This window comes from Mauremys mutica, chromosome 5, assembly GCF_020497125.1.
Source record: "Mauremys mutica isolate MM-2020 ecotype Southern chromosome 5, ASM2049712v1, whole genome shotgun sequence".
NCBI lineage: Eukaryota > Metazoa > Chordata > Testudines > Geoemydidae > Mauremys > Mauremys mutica.
This window is the reverse complement of record NC_059076.1, coordinates 25,389,768-25,410,819: the sequence shown is the minus strand read 5'-3', so window position 1 is coordinate 25,410,819 and position 21,052 is coordinate 25,389,768. Positions and strand designations below refer to the sequence as shown.

The 21,052-nt window shown below is 46.5% G+C and overlaps 1 protein-coding gene across 1 annotated transcript in view; it reads left to right on the top strand.

The window, feature by feature from the left end:
* The first annotated feature begins 17,682 nt into the window (after positions 1-17,682).
* Positions 17,683-21,052, top strand: part of FAM13A (family with sequence similarity 13 member A) — a 202,432-nt gene continuing 199,062 nt past the window's right edge. The window contains exons 1-2 of the mRNA XM_045017748.1: positions 17,683-17,713; positions 20,628-20,817. Of these exons, the coding sequence (XP_044873683.1) occupies positions 17,687-17,713; positions 20,628-20,817 (217 nt within the window). The 5' untranslated portion in view covers positions 17,683-17,686. The remainder of the gene's footprint in view (positions 17,714-20,627; positions 20,818-21,052) is intronic.

Here is a 21,052-nt window from a genome sequence, read left to right as displayed (position 1 = left end):
TCACTACAGGTGCTTTAGACCAGCAAAATGGTGATGCTTGCAATTGTTACTCCACCCTGTGTCAAAGCAATTCCAAAGCCAGCAGCAGAGTACTTGCTTCTCAGCTGATTCCACTGTTGTTTGACTAATTTATTCTTTGGCATTCTTCATGCTATTAAGGAGTACCAGAACTATAATGCATGTGTACAAATGTACCTCCGTTGCTATTATTAATTGGTATTATTAGGAATGGCAATAAAAAAATATTGATTAGACAAGTGCCCAAAGACTCCAGTAGGGCTTGGGGTTACACAAATATAAATAAGACAGGTTTCAGAGTAGCAGCCGTGTTAGTCTGTATCCGTAAAAAGAACAGGAGTACAGTCCCTGCTGCAGAGGGTCACTATTTAAAAGGCACCAATGAGGAAGAGCTGGGGAAGGGAAAATAACATGAAAGAGAGTGAATGTGGTGAAGGATGGGAACAGCTGGCTAGTTCCATGGGCCCAGATTGTCAGTGGAAGTTGTGTGTCTAAATATCTGTGAGGAGCTGGGCCCTGGCTTTTGTTTTTACGTGGGGGAAGCAGTAGGGTGAGGCAGGGCAGGATCAGAGGCATCAGTAACCATGAGTGTAAGAAAAGGAAGGTAGGGGTGGTGGGATTGTCAGAGTTTCCTGCCTTGCCATGATCAGCAGAAAGGTTTGGTAGGCAGCCAAGGACAAGCTGTTGTCCCCCTAAGAGAATGGTCTTTCTACCTCTTCCTGGTGGAACACTTCTTTTTCCTAGCCTCCCCTCCCTCTTCCACATAAACCCTTATTATTCTCCACAGGCTTATGCATTGTGATCCACCCCTTCCTTTTCCCTGTGACCAGGCTTGGAAATGGTATCATACAGTGAATGCTTCCACTGTTCCTGGGCAGGTGAAGTGTTACACTTCACTCCCTTCAGCCTGCGGTGGTGGGGGTCATGAAGCATCAAGTGACTGTTGAAAGGGAAAGAATTGGGAAAACCCATGTCACTCTCCATGGTAATCTGCTCCCTGACTAGAAGCCCTCTGGTTTTAGGCTAGGACTAGTTATGGAGCAGTGGTTTCCCCAGGAATTGAAATTAGGGGTGGGGGGGGGGTGTTTGAATTTACACGGGGGGGAGGGAGGTGTCAGGGCCGATGAGGGGTGAGGCTGAAGGTGGGCTGTATGGCACCATAGTAAAAACTGAAAAATGTTTCATGACCATTTTATTAGATTTAACTCATGTTTTTAAATCATCACACCAATTAAAGTTGGCTGCTCAAGCCTTCTATGAAGCACTAAATCTACATCCTTCTTGGTTTCTTGTTATAATTTTGCACAACTCTGTTAATTAACTTCTTGAATGCAATGCGTTCATCTTCGGTGGTTTCTCATGTGTCCGGTACTTCCATTCCTTCAATTGATAAGCTCACTAGTTCATTCACATGATCAGGCAGAAGGCAACTTCTTTCAGAACACACAATTCTATTCAAGGATGAAAAAGAATGCTCAACTGTAGCTGGTGTGACTGGGAGTAACAAGAGATGAATTCCTACTTCTTTCATCCCAGGAAACAGAACAAAGATCGGGTCGAGCCACTAGTGATGATAAAAAAGAAGTTGAAGTCTTCTAGCCAGTCAGTGGAGTTTCTTGCAGAAAGGTAGTGAGCATTTGCTGGTCTTGTTTGGAACCAGTGTTCCACTTCAGGATGAACAAGTGACAATGCACTTCACATTGGCCTCCGGGTTGTAGTGTGTGGTATCTGTTGCTTAAATAGAAAGTAGGATGCCACAGCCATGTTTGTTCGCATGAACTGTGTTGTGTCTCCAGCATTCTTAACAGCCTCATGAAGTACTTCTAAAATTGGCTTTGAAAGTGGGCTTATAAGGCTTTCTGCATGTGGATGCACTCCAGAGGCCTGGTGTTTTGCAGCCCTTTCACGTAGTTTGTCAGCATTGGCTTTGCTGATTGGTTTGACAAACCAAGCTCCTCCACTTTTACCAATTATAGCATTGGGAAGCTTTCCTTCTTCGTAAGCTTTTTTGCAAGAGGTGCACCAGTAGCCATCTTTTGTAACTTCAATAAATGGGAACACTTTGACTGACAAACATCGGGAACTGCCTTTAGGTTTTGGAGACACTGTTTCTTCAGTAGGTAGCTATATTTGTGCTTCAGGCTGGTCGGATGTAGATATACCACTTGAACCTTTAGATGACATGTTGAGATATTCTTGGTTCTTGATGTGTTCTTCACCTTGGTTAGTTTGAGGCCTTTGAGTGGAAAATTTGTTTTGTTTTTTGTCTTTTCATTTTCACTTTGACCTGCAACATATAAAAGAGATATGAATCAAGTAAATGTTTTGTTAGGATAATGCAAATTTAACATAAGGATAATGCAAGTTACACCAAAATACATAACAGGTCTAGATTTCTAAAAAAATACAATTTTGTTTTTAAATGTATTTAATTTAAATTGACTTTTGAAAAGTAAGCCATCATGGGATAAGAGGGCAGTCCTTTCATGGATCAGTAACTGGTTAAAAGATGAGAAACAAAGGGTAGGAATAAATTATCAGTTTTCAGAATGGGGAGAGATAAATAGAGGTATCTCTGAGGGGTCGGTACTGGGACCATTACTGTTCAATATATTCATAAATGATCTGGAAAAATGGGTAAACAGTGGGGTGGCAAAATTTGCAGATGATACAAAACTATTCAAGATAGTTAAGTCCCAGGCAGACTGTGAAGAGTTACAAAGGGATCTTAGAAAACTGGGTGACTGGGCAACAAAATGGCAAATGAAATTCAATGTTGATATTGAATTTGTATTGTTTTCCAATGTGCAATCTCAACTATACATACAAAATGATGGAGTCTGAATTAGCTGTTAACACTCAAGAAAGATCTTGGCGTCATTGTGGATAGTTCTCTGAAAACATCCACTCAATGTGCAGCAGCAGTCAGAAGAGCCAACAGAATGTTGGGAATCATTAAGAAAGGGATAGATAAGACAGAAAATATCATATTGCCTCTATATAAATCCATGGTACATGCACACCTTGAATATTGTGTGCAGATCTGGTCACCCCATCCCAAAAAAGATATATTGGAATTGGAAAAGGTACAGAGATGGACAACTAAAATGATTAGGGGTATGAAACAGGAGGAGAGATTAAAATTACTGAGAATTTTCATCTTAGAAAAGACGACTAAGCGGGGATATGATAGAGGTCTATAAAATCTTGACTGGTGTGAAGAAAGTGAATAAGGAAATGTTATTTAATCCTTCACATAACACAAGAACTAGCAGTCCCCCAATGAAATAAATAGGCAGTAGGTTTTAAAAAAACAAAAGGAAGTATTTCTTCACACAACATAGTCAAGCCGTGGAATTCTTTGCCAGGGGATGCTGTGAAGACCAATCTATAACAGGATTAAAAAACTAAATAAATTCCTGGAGAATAGGTCCATCAGTGGCTATTAGCCAGGATGGGGAGGGATGCAACACCATGCTCTGAGTGTCCCTAGCTTGTTTTCCAGAAGCTGGGAATGGGCAATGGGGGATGGATCACTTGATGATTACCTGCTCTGTTCATTCCCTCTGAAGCACCTGGCCTTGACCACTGACAGGAGACTGGGCTATATGGACTATTGGTCTGACCCAGTATGACCATTCTTATGTAAAAATTAATTATAATAATAAAAATGTTTAGTACAGAAACTCCCCAACATAATCATCTCTCAAGATAGCAACGGTGTGAGATAACAACCATGGCAAATAATACATTTTAAAAATCTTGGCCTACTAGGAAACATTTATATAAGTTTCCATTCCCAGTCACAAATCTAGCATTCTGGAGCAGAGTCACTAAAATATAGTCCAACAAACAAATGTTTATTTAACGTGCCCTTCACTTTTCCCTCCACTACATGCCGCTCACTGGTGTCCTTGGTCAGTGGAGACTCAGAGTTCAGAGGTGCTTTCACGTGAGTGTGCCTCCTAGGTGGGGGGGGGGGCAAGAAGGCACCTTGCTCGTTCCTCCAGCTGCTCACTGTTCACTCTGCCAGCCTCTGTGACCTCTGCAAGTTGTTCTCTTGAGGTTCCACCCCCCTCTCAGTGATTTCAGCTGAGCGCTCAGTGGGGGAACTTCACTGCTAGTGCAGTCTGGGCTGTCTCTTCCACAGAAACACTGTCCCACAGCAGGTCTAAGCACTTAGATCTGATTATCAGTGATTTCAGCTGTAGTGGTCACTTAACAGAACAAAAGACTATCTATGGAGCCCAATCAGCCCTGTGTCCTGAAGCCTTTCCCCCCAGCTCATCACTAGCTGTCAGGGAGAGCTCATTTAGACTTTGCTTACAAATCATCATTTGAAATTATTAGGTTGGCCAACATCACGGAAATGAATGCACTGACCTTGTCATAAAAACAACAGCTGCATAAGGAAGCTAGTCTATGTTCATACTTTTCAAATCTATTATACTTTTTCAGATACATGTATTTTATCATATACTGTATATGCTTTTAAAATGTGTATTAATGTTTCAATTTCAATTCAAATTTCCAAACAGCCACTCAATCGGCATGTAACTAGTTCACAAAACTGGGGGGGAGGGTGTTGGGGAAATTCAGGGGGGATGTAGTAAGTTTCACTGGCAATTTCTTACTTTCACAGGAGGCCTGCTGGAGGACCAAATGCTTGTCTGCCAGGGTGCCCTGGAAAAGCCTGCCCTGCTGCATGTCCCATAGTAACCCTGTACTCAGCACCGAGGCAGCACTGTAGTAAGAGGAAAGTTATGTTTGCTGCAGGGCTGCGCCCTTTCCTGCTGTGCATCTGCAGAGTCAGAGAAATGCAGCTGGCATGGGAGTGAATGGCAAAGTTCTCACGGATTTCACAGATTGTCACGGGTGCAGGGGCGGCTCTACAAATTTGGCCGCCCCAAGCAGTCATGCCCGGGAGGCGCCCCCGAGCCGCGGGAGCAGCGGACCTCCCGCGGTCATGACTGCAGAGGGTCCGCTGGTCGCGCGGCTCGGCTGGACCTCCCGCAGCTGTGGGCGGTTCGCTGGTCCGGCGGCTCCGGTTGAGCTGCCGCAGTCATGCCTGCGGGAGGTCCAGCCGAGCCGCGGGACCAGCGTCCCCTCCGCAGTCATGCCTCCGGCAGATCCGCTGCTCCCGGGGCTCCGGTGGACCTCCCGCAGGCATGACTGCGGCAGGTCCGCCGGCCCAGCCTGCCGCCCCCCCGGGAAAGGGCCGCCCCAGGCGGGTGCTTGCCCCGCTGGGCTCTGGAGCCGGCCCTGCACGGGTGCATCCCTGCCCCACGTCTCCTCCTTGCTAGAGCCAAGCAGGCGCTGGAACGCTAGTGACGCGCTCTGGGTGGGGCGTGGGCTCCCCCCCCCCCCCGGGAGCGGATGGAACGTTGTGTCGGCAGGCGCGAGACAGGGCCGCTGTTGCCCCCACCACCGCGGCTGCTTCGCGGGCGCCTGGTGGCCTCGGGCGGGGCCTCCGCCAGCGCTCGGCGTAGCGCCCTATTCCTGCGCCGGGAGGAGGGCGGCGGCCGGGCCGTAAAGCGATGGTGAATCGCTGGGAGGCAGCGCGCACGTGGCGTGTGTTTACAAACAGAGTTGGGAGGGGGGCGGTGCCCCCGCCTTACCCCACCCAGGCACAGCCCGGGGGTGGGGGGGGAGGGGTGTCCTGCCGCACTCCCCCGCCCCCGGCTGCACACAATGAGGCGGAAGGTGCCACGTTAGGCTGCGAAGCGCCTGGAGCCGCTGCAGCAGGTAGGAGAAGGCGGAGGGCCGGAGCCGCTGGGGGCGGGGGAGCCTCGGCCCTCTAGCCCGTGAGTGCAAGTGCCGCCGCGCAGGGCAGCGGGGATTGGAGGAGCCCGCAGCGGCCAGGGGGTGTGACCGCTCCCCCCGCCCCTGTGGCTGAGGGCGGGCAGCGCCCCCCAGCTTGCCAGCCAGGAGCGCCCCTGTGCTTTCGCAGCTACTGACCGCGGGGGGGGGCAAGGGTCCGCCCTGCTTCCCTCCTTCCCCCCCCGGGAGCCCCTGGCTCTGTCCCGCGTGGGGCGCGCACCGTCCGCGCCCGTGGTCCTTGCTCCGGCGCCCTGGGCTTTCCCTTCCCCGGGGCATCGCGCTTGGAGGAAAACAAGGGCTGCGCCTGCCTGCGGGAGTGGCCGGGGGGAAACCCCCTTGTGATCTGTCCGCACTTCCTCGCGGTAGCGTGGGGGGAGCGAGCGCCCACCTACCTTTGCCCTGGGCCGCTCCCTGTGCGTAGCGCCGCTACCAGGCTAGGAATAATGATCCTACTTCGTACATTAACGAGGGAAGCCTCCCCGTGCCCCGTCTGTGAAGTAAACAGCCCAGCTGTGCAGTTGGTGAAACTAAAAGCAGGGACGCCAAGACCTACATTTTCCAAAGTGACCCCGGATCACGGGAACTCGCCTTCTGGGAGGCTCCACGTTTCCAAAACCGAAGCCTGTGAAAGCGGATACTTGGAAGCAGCACCTGGCAACATGGCCCTACAGGAATTGCCCAGACCCAAAGAGTTAGTGGCAAAGGTGTGAATGGAATCTAGGTGCTCAGACTCCAGCCTCAGCCCTGGCTTCTAACCCCTGGACAAACTGATCGGTCTTTTAAAGAGGTGCTGTTATCTAGGCCAGTGGGTCTCAACATTTCCACACCACTGTACCTTTCAGGAGTCTGATTTGTCTTGCAGACCTCCAAGTTTCACCTCACTTAAAAACTACTTTCTTACAAAATCAGACATCAAAATACAAAAGGTGTCTCAGCGCACTAGTACTGAAACATGGCTCACTTTTTTATTTTTACCATATAATTATACAATAAATCAAGTGGAATATAAAAATTGTACTTACATTTCAGTGTAAAGTGTATATAGACCAGTATAAACAAGTCATTGTATAAAATACTAGTTTGTACTGACTTTGCTTTTTAAGTAGCCCGTTGTAAACCTAGGCAAATATCTAGATGAGTTGATGTACCCCTTGGAAGATCTCTGTGTACCCCAGAGGTATGTGTACCCCTGGTTGAGAACCACTGTCTAGTCCAACCAGCTGTCAGTGCAGGTTGGATGCACTACACTATATTTTCCTATACTGCCTTCAGCTTCAGTTTTTATCTGGTACAACTTTGCTATAATATAACTTTCATTTACCTAGAATTGCTATGGTAACCTGGGTTGGGAGTGAAATCCCTGAAGTCATCTTAAGTTCTCTTCTTGGGCAACTGGCTTGGTCTGAACAGTTCATATAGTCAGTCTAATTTCGCTATTCTCTTTCCCCACAGAGGCAGTGAACCACAGTAAGGTGCAGTTAACGTGGTTTGAGTGTTTTTCCTGCTGTAGGCCTGTCTGGCCAGAGATTCTGCACAGGTGGACCTTGTGCCCTGGCAGAACCCTCTAAAGTCAGTAGGATTCTATGCAGGTATGCCTGTGCAGTCACTTATGAAATGGGGTGGAAGTTAAGGAGTCAAACCCATCTCTGTAGATTTTTTTTTCCAGCTCAGTCTTGTAATTACTGTACAGCAGGGCTGTCAATTAATTGTAGTTAACTCACGCAAAACAAATTCAAAATTAATCACGATTAATTGCAGTTTTAATTGAACAATAATAGAATGCCAATTTAAATTTATTGTAAATATTTTGGGATGTCTTTCTACATTTTCAAATATATTAATATCAATTACAACACAAAATACGAAGTGCACAGTACTCTGTATTATTTTTATTACAAACGTTTGCACTGTAAAAAATACAAGTTTTTCAATTCACGTGAGACAAGTACTGTAGTGCAATCTCTTTATCATGAAAGTGCAACTTACAAATTTGGTTACATAACTGCACTCAAAAACAAAACAGTGTAAAACTTCAGAGCCTACAAGTTCACTCAGTCCTACTTCTTGTTCAGCAAATTGCGAAGACAAACATTTATGGGGAGATAATGCTGCTTGCTGCTTCTTTACGTCACCAGAAAGTAAGAACAGGTGATTGCATGGCACTTTTGCAGCTGGCATTGCAAGGTCTTTATGTGCCAGATAGGCTAAACATTTGTATGCCCCTTTGTGCTTTAACTTGTAGATTGCACTATCTTTTGTTTAGCTTTTTTTACAGTGCATATATTTGTAATAAAAATAATAATATAAAGTGAGCACTCTACACTTTGTATTCTTCATTGTAATTGAAAATATTTGAATGTTCAATATATTGGAAAATGTAGAAAAAAATCCACAAATATTTATTCTTAATTTAAATTGGTATTTAAACTATTGGTATTGAACTAGTTGTAGAGCATGAAAACAGCAAGGAGTTTCAGTGCTGGTGCTCTGCCTGCACAAGCTGCAAAGCAAATGATGATGAATGTATACCATACTTTCAGGATAGGGGACTCTATCATGGGAAGCAGTGACTCTGAAAAAGATTTGGGGGTCATGGTAGATGATCAGCTGAACATGAGCTCCCAGTGTGACGCTGTGCCCAAAAGGGCAAATGCGATCCTGGGATGCATAAACAGGAGAATTTTGAGTAGTAGAGAGGTTATTTTATTTCTGTATTGGGACTGGGGCAACCACTGCAGGAACACCGTGAATTGTGGGCACTAGAACTGGACACAGAAGATGTAGTGATCAATGGCTCCATGTCTAGTTGGCAGATGGTTTCAAGCGGAGTGCCCCAAGGGTCGGTCCTGGGGCTGGTTTTGTTCAATATCTTCATTAATGATCTGGAGGATGGCATGGACTGCACTCTCAGCAAGTTTGCAGATGACACTAAACTTGGAGGAGTGGTAGATACACTGGAGGGTAGGGATAGGATACAGAGGGACCTAGACAAATTAGAGGACTGGGCCAAAAGAAACCTGATGAGGTTCAGCAAGGACAAGTGCAGAGTCCTGCCCTTAGGACAGAAGAATCCCATTCACTGTTACAGACTAGGGACCGAATGGCTAGGAAGCAGTTCTGCAGAAAAGGACCTAGGGGTTACAGTGGAGGAGAAGCTGGATATGAGTCAACAGTGTGCCCTTGTTGCCAAGAAGGCTAACGGCATTTTGGTCTGTATAAGTAAGGGCATTGCCAGCAGATCGAGGGACGTGATCATTCCCCTCTATTTGACATTGGTGAGGCCTCATCTGGAGTACTCTGTCCAGTTTTGGGCCCCACACTACAAGAAGGATGTGGAAAAATTGGAAAGAGTCCAGCGGAGGGCAAAAAAATGATTAGGGGGCTGGAGCACATGACTTATAAGGAGAGGCTGAGGGGACTGGGATTGTTTAGTCTGCAGAAGAGAAGAATGAGGGGGGATTTGATAGCTGCTTTCAACTCCCTGAAAGGGGGTTCCAAAGAGGATGGATCTAGACTGTTCTCAGTGGTATGTGATGACAGAACAAGAAGTAATGGTTTCAAGTTGCAGTGGGGGAGGTTTAAGTTGGATATTAGGAAAAACTTTTTCACTCAGAGTGGTTAAGCACTGGAATGGGTTACCTAGGGAGGTGGTGGAATCTCCTTCCTTAGAGGTTTTTAAGGTCAGGCTTGACAAAGCCCTGGCTGGGATGATTTAGTTGGGAATTGGTCCTGCCTTGAGCAGGGGGTTGGACTAGATCACCTCCTGAGGACCCTTCCAACTCTGATATTCTATGATTCTATTATTGGAAAATTGAAGCAGGTTCAGAGAAGAGCCACAAGAATGATTAAAGGATTAGAATACCCACCTTCTAGTGATAGACTCAACGAGCTCATCTGTTTAGTTTACCAAAGAGAAGATTAATGGGTGACTTGATTACGGTGTATAACTACCTATACTGGGAACAAAATAATTAATAATGGGCTCCTCAATCTAGCAGACAAAAGTGGCTGGAAGCTATACAGATTCAGACTGGGAATAAGGTTTACATTTTTAACAGTGAGGGGAGTTAACCATTGGAACAATTTACCAAGGGGCATGTGGGATTCTCCATCACTGACCATTTTAAAATCAAGATGGGATGTATTTCTAAAAGATCTGCTCTAGGAATTATTTTGGGAGAAGTTCTGTGGTCTGTGTTATATAGGAGGTCGCTGCAGCAATGAGGCCTTTTTTGGACGATGCTGTGTTGGAGTAGTTTCATTTATGGTTAGGGCCCTACTAAATTCATGGACCATTTGGGTCAATTTCACGGTCAGAGGGTTTTAAAATTAGTCAGTTTCATGATTTCAGACGTTTACATCTGAAATTTCAGGGTGTTGTAACTGTGGGGATCCCGGCCCCAAATCGGACAATGCGGAGATTGAAGGTTGTTGAGGGGGGTTACAGGATTGCCACCCTCACTTTGGTACTGACATCAGAGCTGGGCTCTGAAGGCTGCAGCCACCAACCTTCCTGAAGCTAGAGGAGATTCCTGGAGGTGGAGGTGGGTCCCAGCTGCTGGGAGCGCCTCAGCTGGGGGCTCCTAGCTACTAGTCCCCTGGAAGATTAACGCATGGGCCCTGGCCAACTTGGGGGACCCCCATAAAAATGGGAGGCCAGAGCCCTGGCTGGAGCCACAGGGGGCAGAACCCCCCAAGCTAGACACCCCGAGTCCTGACTAGAGCTGCTGGGAATGGAAGCCCCGAGCCGGGCGCCCCGAGCCCTGGCTGGCGCGGCGGGGGGCCCTGGCTGGAGGTGGGGTGGAGGGTGGAAACCCCGAGCCGGGCGCCCCGAGCCCTGGCTGGAGGTGGGGTGGAGGGTGGAAACCCCGAGCCGGGCGCCCCGAGCCCTGGCTGGAGCAGTGAGGGGCAGAAGCCCCGAGCCCTGGCTGGAGGTGGGGTGGAGGGTGGAAACCCCGAGCCGGGCCCCCCGAGCCCTGGCTGGAGGTGGGGTGGAGGGTGGAAACCCCCAGCCGGGCCCCCCGAGCCCTGGCTGGAGGTGGGGTGGAGGGTGGAAACCCCAAGCCTGGGCACCATGGCTGGAGCTGCAGGGGACTGAAGCCCCAGGCCTAGGCGCTCAGAGCTGCACTGCCTCTGGAGGTGGGTCTGATCTCCCCACCGAGAGTGGCAGTGCAGAGGAAGAACAAGTCCTGTCCCTCTCCAGCGCAGCAGACTAGCAGCTAGGAGCCCCCAGCTAGGGTGCTCCCAGGAGCATAGGGAGATCTGATTTCACGGGGCAGGGCTTATTTCACAGTCGTGACACATGGTTTTCATGGCCATGAAATTGGTAGGCCCTACTTATGATGCCAGAGAAACTGCTGTGAGAGGAAATGGACCAGATTGGGTCAGTCTGTGCATTTCCAGTGCTTTCCGTTCTCCAGCCACACCTGAGGTTTCTTGTCGCATCCAATTCCTTTAATCTCTCTCCAGATCTGTGCTAATCACCGTAGTATCTGAGTTAATTCCCCCCCCACCCACCTTTCTAAGTTGTGGTATCCTGGCATGCACATGCCTCCCACCCCATTGGAATTATTAGTGGGAAGAGGGAACTTAAATTTAAAAAAAAATGGAATTGGGAGTGTGGAAGTCCTTCAGCCCAGCAGAATGTCAGCCAGTGCGGTCAGCAGTGGCTGCTTTCTTACTGCTGCTGTCCACAGCATTAGCAAAGAATCCTCTGGCTTGTTATCGGCATGGGCAAGAAAGGAATGAGGGGTGGGTCCAGGAATACATAGATGGACTGTTGTCACGGCCGGCTCCCGGTTCATGTGTGGGCTGTCACGGTAGCAATGCTGAATTCTGGTGTCACGGTGGAAACCGTGAACAATAGTCACTTTCCACCATTGTGATATTACGTACTGTGGGAGGGGGGAGATGTGGGGAAATTCCTTTGAACATATAAATACTTCTCCAACCGTTCCTTTCCTCTGGGGAGTGTTGATTATCACCTGATGTTTAGATTTAGATGCATGGCCAGATAATTTTGGAGCTAGCTTGTGCTCTTGAGTGTCTTTGCATCACGTGCTGGTTATTACCTCTAATTAGAGAGCAGATAATATAGACTTGTACATCAAGCTGTGCAAAGCATGCCCTCTGGATTACAACAGAGTTATTTCGAAAGCCTTCGAGCAATATCTTGTGCAGGCATTAAGATGGTGGTACAGCTGCGCGCTGCAGGAGACCTGTATGTGATTAAAGCTAGCTTGGCGGCCAGGGATACTCAGCTTGTGGGTCTAGCACAGGGGTGGGCAAACTTTTTGGCCGTGGGCCACATCTGGGTATGGAAATTGCATTGCAGGCCATGAATGCTGACGAAATTGGGGGTTGGGGTGTGGGAGGGGATGGGGGCTCTGGCTAGTGGTGGGGGCTCTGGGGTGGGGCTGGAGATGAGGGGTTGGGGTGCAGGAGGGTGCGCCGGGCTGGGACCAAGGGGTTTGGAGGGCGGGAGGGGGATCAGGGCAGGGGCATGGAGTTGGGGCATGGGAAGGGGTCAGGGGTGCAGGCTCTGGGTGGCGCTTACCTCAAGCAACTCCCAGAAGCAGCAGCATGTCCGTCCTCCAGCTCCTATGCGAAGGCACAGCCAGGCAGCTCTGCATGGTGCCCTGTCTGCAGGCACCGCCCCTGCAGCTCCCATTGGCCCTGGTTCCCTGCCAATGGGAGCTGCAGGGGCTGCGTTTGGGGCGGGGGCCGCGTTCGGAGCCCCCTGGCTGCCCCACACATAGGAGCCTGAGGTGGGACATTTCACTGCTTTCAGGAGCCGTGCGGAGCGGGGCAAGCCCCAGAGGAAGCTCGAGGGCCGGATTAAAACGTCTGGAGGGTCGCACACCCATGCTCTAGAGGGCCCTGCATAGATCTCCTGTGAAATGCACAGTTTGGTCGGAACTCAGGGCCTTCCCTAGCCATTTTGGTGCCCTATGCAGGCCCCCCTGCAGGGAGGCTGTGTGTGGGCCCCCAGGCCTCCGTGGGGCGGCAGGGGGAGCACCGCTCCCCAGCACTCACTGGCAGTGCTGGGGCCGGGTCACTCCACTTACCATGTGGTGAGTGCAGGCCCGTCCCCTGCAGCAGCCCTCAGGGGAATGGGGGCGGAGCAGGGGTGGGAAGAGGTGGGGCAGGAGCTTTGGGGAAGGGGTGGAGTGGGGTGGGGCTGGGGCAGGAAGAGGCGGAGCAGGGGCTGGAGCAGCACACAGCCGCGCGGGGCACCAGGAAATGTGGTGCCCCAAACTTCCTGGTGCCCTACACAGCTGCGTACTTTGCATATGGGTAAGGACGGCCCTGTCGGGATCCCTTCACGTGCTGGCTGGTCTTGGGGTCGGAATAGTGGTTGCATAAATGTTTCCCGTACAAGAGCGCTCTCCTTGCTGCCTGACACATTTAAGTGCCTAGGAAGTGGGGTAAGGAAGAGGTAAAGAGAAGCAATGTTACGTCAAATGGTGGTGTAGAAGCAAAAGGCAATCATGGGGGATCATGGCATTAAGTTGCAATGTTTTAGTTGCTATGTTGCATCACTGTGACTTTACCACATTAGTTTCATGCAATGCTACAACCAAATACCCGAAGCAGCGTTGGGATGTCATACAGGGATTATTTGGTGGCTCTCTGTGACAGGGATGATTGCTGCTGATTTTGTTCTATACCGATGTTGAGAGTCACTTATGGCAAATCATTGAAGGTTTCCTAGGTAGGGAGATTCACTGCAGTTAAGAACCAGAGTGTGTCAGTGTCTGCCTTACTTCTCCAGTGCCAGAAATATGAACTGATCCTTGGAGCTGTTGATGCAGCATGCTTTCCTCCTAACAATTCTCAGCCTGACCCCTGGTCCAGAAACGGCTGGGAGTGAGGGAACAAGTCACCTTGTTCCAGGGGAAGGACCAGGGAGTGCTTCCAGGGGAAGGACCAGGGAATGCTTAAGCCTAGGCTGGTATTAGATGGTAGGTGCAAGAAAAGATTGGACTGCATCTGTGTGGACAATGGGAGGTTGAGTTGCGGTGCTGCAATGGGCAAAGTAAGTAGAGGCGGAATGGGGATAGCTGCATTTGGGAAGCATTTCTTGTTTGGAAGAGGGATAGGGGAGTAGATGATGCATATACTTGTCAGCTCTCTGAAGAGGTTAAGCAAGTACATCATAATAATACTGAAGGAGGAGACCTGTTGCACTTTAACGAAGATAGCCAGAGTCTGCATTTTTTTTAAACTCACTCCTGCCAGTTCTTGTTAATTGCATCTTTCAGTTGCAGTAACTTCTCCCTGTGAACACTCCTCACCATTGCCACCTTTGGCCAACAGATCATTTTTTACTCTTCCACTGTTATGGAAATGAGAATTTCTTGTCCACTCTGATAAATAAGTTTATGAAAGCCTTGTAGTAAAGCGCTTGTTATTTATCTTGGGATCATGGTTTTAATCCATCACTCTTACTGTCCACATGGACAGTCTTTTCCCCAGAGACTATTGTCCAGGTCCTAGTCTGAGACATGTTATCTGGTTTCACCTTTGTAACTACAATGAAGGTTAAGAAGAACACAGCTCAAGCACATTAGTGGCTTAAGGAGAGGAATGGAGTAGGAGGATGTTGACTCAAATCCACTCTTGAGTCCTATAATTCCTTGAAGGAAACAGAAAACTAAAAGACAGTTGATGTTAAGGTAATAGTAACCGTCTTTTACTGTTCCATTCCCTCACTTTGCAGGTGAAGGTACATATTAAATTGACAAATCCGTTCTTAAAGGAGAACTGAAATTTGATATAGGCGATTCTAATAATTTCACCTAATTACAAAAAAGACTCAATCCACTTACAGAAAAAATCTCCTTGGTCCCAAGGCAATATTTATGTGGCTGATGTCAGCTGGGCCCATCCCCTTCCCCTCTGACTTGCAGTTCAGTCCCTTCCCACCTACCCCTGAAAAAACTCTATTCTCTTTGCTCCATTTTCACTCAGTCTCTGGACACCTCATCTTCTCTCTTGAAGTTAAGTGCTCCTGTACCTGATGACCTAGCCCACCTCCAAGGGCCAGATTTTCAAAGGAGCTCAACTTCTACTTAGGCACCTAGGTCCTGATTCAGGAAAGCAGCAGGTATTCCTGACAGCACTATAATCACGTGTTTAAAGTTAGGGCTTGGCTACACTGGAGAGTTGGAGCGCTGGTGGTGGGTTTACAGCGCTGCAACTTGCACACCGTCCACACTTGCAAGGCACATACAGCGCTGCACCTCCCTGGCTGCAGCGCTGGCTGTATTCCTGCTCTGCCTCGGGTATAATTATTGCAGCGCTGGTGATGCAGCGCTGCTCCGCCAGTGTGGCCACCAAAAGTGCTGTAATTGGCCTCCAGAATTTTCCCATAATGCTTTTAACTAAAGAACTCTCTTTGTTTTGTTATGATGCCTCTCTTTGTTTTGTTGTGAACTCTGGGCTCCCGGAGCTGCTTATCTAAAAAACAAACACAGCTCCTGTTTGCTGTGAATGAGGCAGGCAGGGGGATGAATGTCCACAGCTAGCGTTTGCTTGAGGAGAGAAACAGCACGGCGGGGGAGGGGAAGGGGGAAAGGGAGTCCGTGGGAGCAGCTGCTTATCTGGTCTGCAGGCTGTTTGCATTTAAGAGTGAATGAGGGGTCGGGGAAATGATCAGAATTTGCAAGGCAGGACGACTTGTCGGCTCCAAAAATCCACTCTCTCTCTCTCCCCCACGCTCCCTGTCACACTCCACCCCACCCCCCTCTTTTGAAAAGCACGTTGCAGCCGCTTGAATGCTGGGATAGCTGCCCATAATGCACCGCTCCCAACACCGCTGCAAATGTGGCCACACTGCAGCGCTGGTAGCTGTCAGTGTGGCCACACTCCAGCGCTTTCCCTACACAGCTGTGCGAAGACAGCTGTAACTCCCAGCGCTGCACACCTGCAAGTGTAGCCAAGCCCTGAAACACACGCCAAAGTGGTGTTCTGAATAGAAATCGATTTAAGTACATGCTAAAGTGCTCTTGTGAAGTCGGGTTCCAAAAGAGAGCCGAATATTCAGAAGAGCTCAGCACCTGGAATGCAGTTGGAAGATCTGGGCCCTTATTTTAGTGCCTAATGGAAGCTGAGCTGTTTTGAAAATCTGGCCCTGAATTTCAACTCCTAGTTGAGTAATGTCTAACCCTTGCTGGAAATCAAACGCTGGTAGAAGCCCGAATGAAAGGGAACTGGGCAGAGTCTGGAACTCTCTCTAGCTCTCTTCCAAGTGTTGTAAAGTGTTCTGGAATTTTATGGATGCTTGAATACTGTCAGTTCCTGTCTCATGCTCCTCCCACCCCGGTACCACATGCTGTACCTTCTGTAGGGCACTTGGGCATGCGTGGTAGCAGGGTCCGCTTGCCCAGTGTACGACAGGCTACCAAGCTGTAGATTTAAACCCTGACTTGCCATCCACTAAGTCTCTGTGTAGACAAGCCATGGTTCTCTCTGTTCCTTTTGCCATCTGACCAGTACCACAGGAGAAGAGGCCACCCAGGAGGATTATGTTTGTGTCGTTTAAGCTTCAGGGGAGAGGAGAGGGGAACGAGCGGTATCGCAGGCATTTCAAAATTCAGGTCACGTAATGGCTCTCATAGTACTGTATTCTAACTTGGCACTGCTAAGGACAGTACTGTATTGAGATGGGGTGGCATATTAGTACTGAATTTGAGGTTAATAGAATTACGCCTTAGGAAACCTTACATGAAAATTTATCAGCTCATGCACAAAATCTACTTGCCTGCCCTTTGCCGTGACTGAAGCTAATAGGAGGGGGAAAAGGTAACATTCACCTGTGTAAAAATAATAATTAATAATAATTCTCTCCGGGTGAATGGACATGTTTTGCAAGGCTGACTTAATCATACATTATACTGGTGACAGAACTGTGATGTCTAAGACTTTTTCACTTTAACCGTTAAATGTGTCAAGTGAAAAATGCCACTGTAAATTTCTGTAGGAACATGCCCCATCAATGCAAAAGGCTTAGATGTTGCCCTTGTTCTTATGCCATCCAGTTATTTGTCATGTTATTTGTTATTTGTCAAGCTACGTAATTATTTTGTTGCCACAATTTTAAAAGGAATTAATGCATTTGCTACTTTGAATTGAATGGCAACTGCCATTTACTAGGTTAGGCTAAATGGAGCAGTTAAAATGATGCAGAGGAAGTGACGTATGCTATATGCACTCTATGCAGAATGCATTTTGTTTTGAGAAATCAGCATTGCTTCAGAAAGTTGAGAAGTTTGTGTGTTGGCTAGTACTGTACTGTGGAGTCTTCACAAAGGGATTTATTCAGCCTGAAGGTATGTTTGAGTTTTGTAACAGGCTGGAAGGAAGAGAGAAGTATTAGTATCACTAACTCAGAAATGGGAATAATGATGTTAATGGCGCAGAGTCACTGAGTGTTAGCCTCTGCCTGAGGCAAGATTGTTGTAGGACACATCTTCTGTAAAGTCTTTGGACTGCCTGCCTGTAAGAAATGCCTGGTAATTAATGAAGAGATGTTAAGGACTTAAGTACCAAGTCACATGACTCCTCCAGACTGCCAATAAAAGACTCCCTGGAATCAGATTTCAACTGCAGGGGCTGATCCCAACCATGCGTGTTGAATCTAAGAAGCAAAAGCTAACTTTGCAGGAGATTCAGCCAACAAAATAATAAGAGTTCCGTAGCAATTTTGGGCCCATTTTTGGGGCTATTTTTGCCTTTTTTTCCTGATCTATAAGGCTTTCATGGCATGGAATCTTAATAGCCTTCAGTACTCTGCTTAATGCTTTCATCCCATCTTCATCAGTTCGTCCAGACACTTCCTGAAAGAATGGGGGCAGGCGCATTAGCCATCTGTGTGAGTACAGACTGTCTGTTGTATGTGGAGGGAGGCCTCTTCCAGTCACTAGTTTATTAAACTGCATAAACTTAACAGTGTGTGCATCTGCAGGGGGAAGACGCTGGATAGTATCAACATGTCTGAGATTGGATGACTTACTTTTTTATCTTTCAAATCTAAACTAACCAATCACTGTGGATCTATTCAGGATTTTCCTCTTCTGCTCCATCCACAACATCCTTAGACTGTGAGCCATTGTTAATTTCATGGGGGGGATGAGTGAGTATTTCCTAGTTTCTTTCTCACTTTTACTCTGAAGGGAAATACAGGCTCTCTCTCTCTCCCCCCTGTTTATATTGGACACCTAGTCCAGGAGGCTGTTACAGTGGGAACACGATACATGTACTAGAACTGACATGTTTTTGGTTGATTCAGTAAACTAAAATGGTATGATTGGTATTTCTCCTCTCTTGTTTTTTGATCCTAATCTTTTCACTCTATTTTATGTTTAGATGACCTGTTGCCCCTTTGAAACAGTGTCTAGTGATGGTGAAATTGATTGACAGTTTTGTTTTTTAACCACAGGCCAACTGCAACATGTAGTTTAATTAAGATAATTTGAAAAGGGCAGAAGTGAAAAAACATGTTTCTGAAGTGTATGACTAGTCTTCTAAAATTCATACTGCTGTCTCTTGTTCCACTCTGCAATGCCATTAAGCAAAAAATGGTTAAGTGGGCCAATCATTTATATCTTTATCTTAAAAAAAAAAAAAAAGCAACTGATTACAGGAATCAGTGAATATAAAAAAATACAAGTATAACCATATTTTGATTAATATATTTCCCCAACTGAGACTAAGTAGGATTCAGTTCACTGCTTAGAGACTGCCACGGGGAATGGTTTCTTACTGATCACTTAAGTAGGTTTTTTCTTTCTGCTAGAGGCAAGACTTTTTTATATTTTTCATACTTAGGTCTAACAAAGACTTATAAATATGTCAGGAATTACACAGGATATGTCGGCTTTAAACAATTTCCTTTTTCTAATCTCTGTTAAAGAATAGGACTGGGAGATCTGGATTCTGTTTCTGGATCTTTTACAGACTTCCCTTGTAAACTTGAGCAACACACCTCACCCCTTGGGCTTCAGTTTCCCCATTGTGAAATTGAGATGGGTGACCACTAACCAGCTTCCCAGTGATTATATGCGGCTAAGACATGCATAAGAGTTTACAAGTTTGGGGCCTTAATTAGAAAAGTGTTTCAAAATCCTCTAATGGAAGTATTATTATTATCATTATTATTTGTCTGGTCCATACAACCCAATCTTTGCATTGGCATATATCTTAAATGAAAATAGCTTACGGTAGTCACTTGTAATTCTCATAAGAAATATTATTTTTAAAATGGCATCTTGGCAACAGTCAGTGAAAGCTGGAATTTGAACATTGACTATACTTATTTATCATATGTATTTATAAGGTGATCATTACAACACAATTTTTAATTATATGGACTAATACTCTTTCTCAAATAATATAGAGTATTTATAACTTATTCTATAGCCTTAGCTACACAAGCAACATCTTCTTTATATGTCAGACCAGCACAGTCCAAGAAAGTCATTTACATACCAGATAGCATGAAGTTGCCAAGTCCTAGTATCAAACAGATGATTCTAGTACACATTTCCTCAGAGAAGCTGTGCTTAGCAAAAAGATGCATCAATCTTGGTAAGAAACGATTAATGCAAATTCTCTCTTGTACCTGGAACAAGGTACAGCCTGGCTTAATAGCAAAGTCTGGGCAAGTGTTCAAGTTAATTAATGAGGTGGAGTTGAAACATCATGTTGCATTTAAAGAGATTAGAAAATAGTAATGTTTATTTGAAAACAAAACCATAGGTGTGAGTATCGTTAAATAGCTCTGTCCCTATATGTTGTAACACACAATTTGCAGACAAGATTTGAGACATTTCTACAGGGTTTCTACAGACAAGACTTGAGACATTTCTACCAGGTTTCAGTGCTTATTATCAATACATTGCCAGATTCAGCTGTTTCTTATATGCCACACTTTGAATTCCATGGTGTCATGGGTCATCGCCACCAGTCTTGTTAGCTGTTAATAAACTTGATGCCAGAAATATGTGAAAACACTTTTTTAAAAATGCTGGTTGAATGGATTTAGGTGAGTTATATTCTGCTTGCCTATAATAAATAAACCAAAGATGATGTGATGTATGATGTGTTAAGCTACTGCTAGATGAAGAGAGTTCTCCTTTCAACCACAAGCTATCTTATCTTGGTTTACATTTCTACCCTTATCTATTACTTACCCTGTTACCAATAGATTTTATCTGGACACTTTATCTTGTGGATTCTTCATCTCTTGCAGTCTTAAGTCAAGGCGAGTTATCTTTCCAAAAGATAATGCTATCGTTCAAACAGAAGTTATGGGCTTGATGCAGAAATTATTGGGTGAGAGAGGTTCTTTTCTCTGTGTTATATAGGAGGTCAGACTTGGTGGTCAGAGTGGTCCCTTCTGGCCTTAAAATCGGAGTCTAAGTTGATGATTGAGATTTTGCAGCTAACATAAGTGGTCCCTTCTGAGTCTGGCCCACTGGTTACTGTAGCAGTATAGCTTAGCTACTGCAGTGTATTATCCACCCTATCTCCTAGCTACAGATAAGTTGTGGCTTTGGACTCCTCCTCCTCCTTACTTTCTTTTTCCTTTCCCTCCTCTTGTTCTCTGTCCTGCCCGTTTATAAAGTACTACTTCATAGAGATTTTGCTGTGGACTAAAGTAAAACAAACAAAAAAAACCCACCAGCCCTACACACTGTTCTATTTCAAAACCTTAATTCTTAACTGACATGCAACCTCCTGTAGTAAATGTGACCGACTGCTCTCTTTTCCTCTGCTCCCTTAAGCAAAGTAAATCAGCAGTGAGGCTGAAGGAAGACATGAAGAAGATAGCTGCGCTGCCACTGAGCAAGCAGAGGGATGATAGCTGTCAGAAGATGTTCGGTGTGAGCCTCCAGGACCTCCAGCAGCAGGGACTTACCAAGAATGGCCTCCCAGCGGTGGTGTGGAATACAGTAGAATATCTCACCCAGCACGGTAAAGTTGACACAGTCTCTTTCATTTAATCGTGTTATTTATGTAAGTCTCTTCAAAGGAAGTTTTCTGTTTGTTTGTTTTCGTTTATTCGGCATGAAAACTGAATCAAGTTTGGCTCAGACTGGGTGCTGAAAATAATACTGCATTTGGCTTTCCTTTTTTTGTTTGTTTGGTTGCCTTTATGTGGAAGTATATTCAAAGGGACATTCGCAAATGTAATCTGCTGTGTTATAAA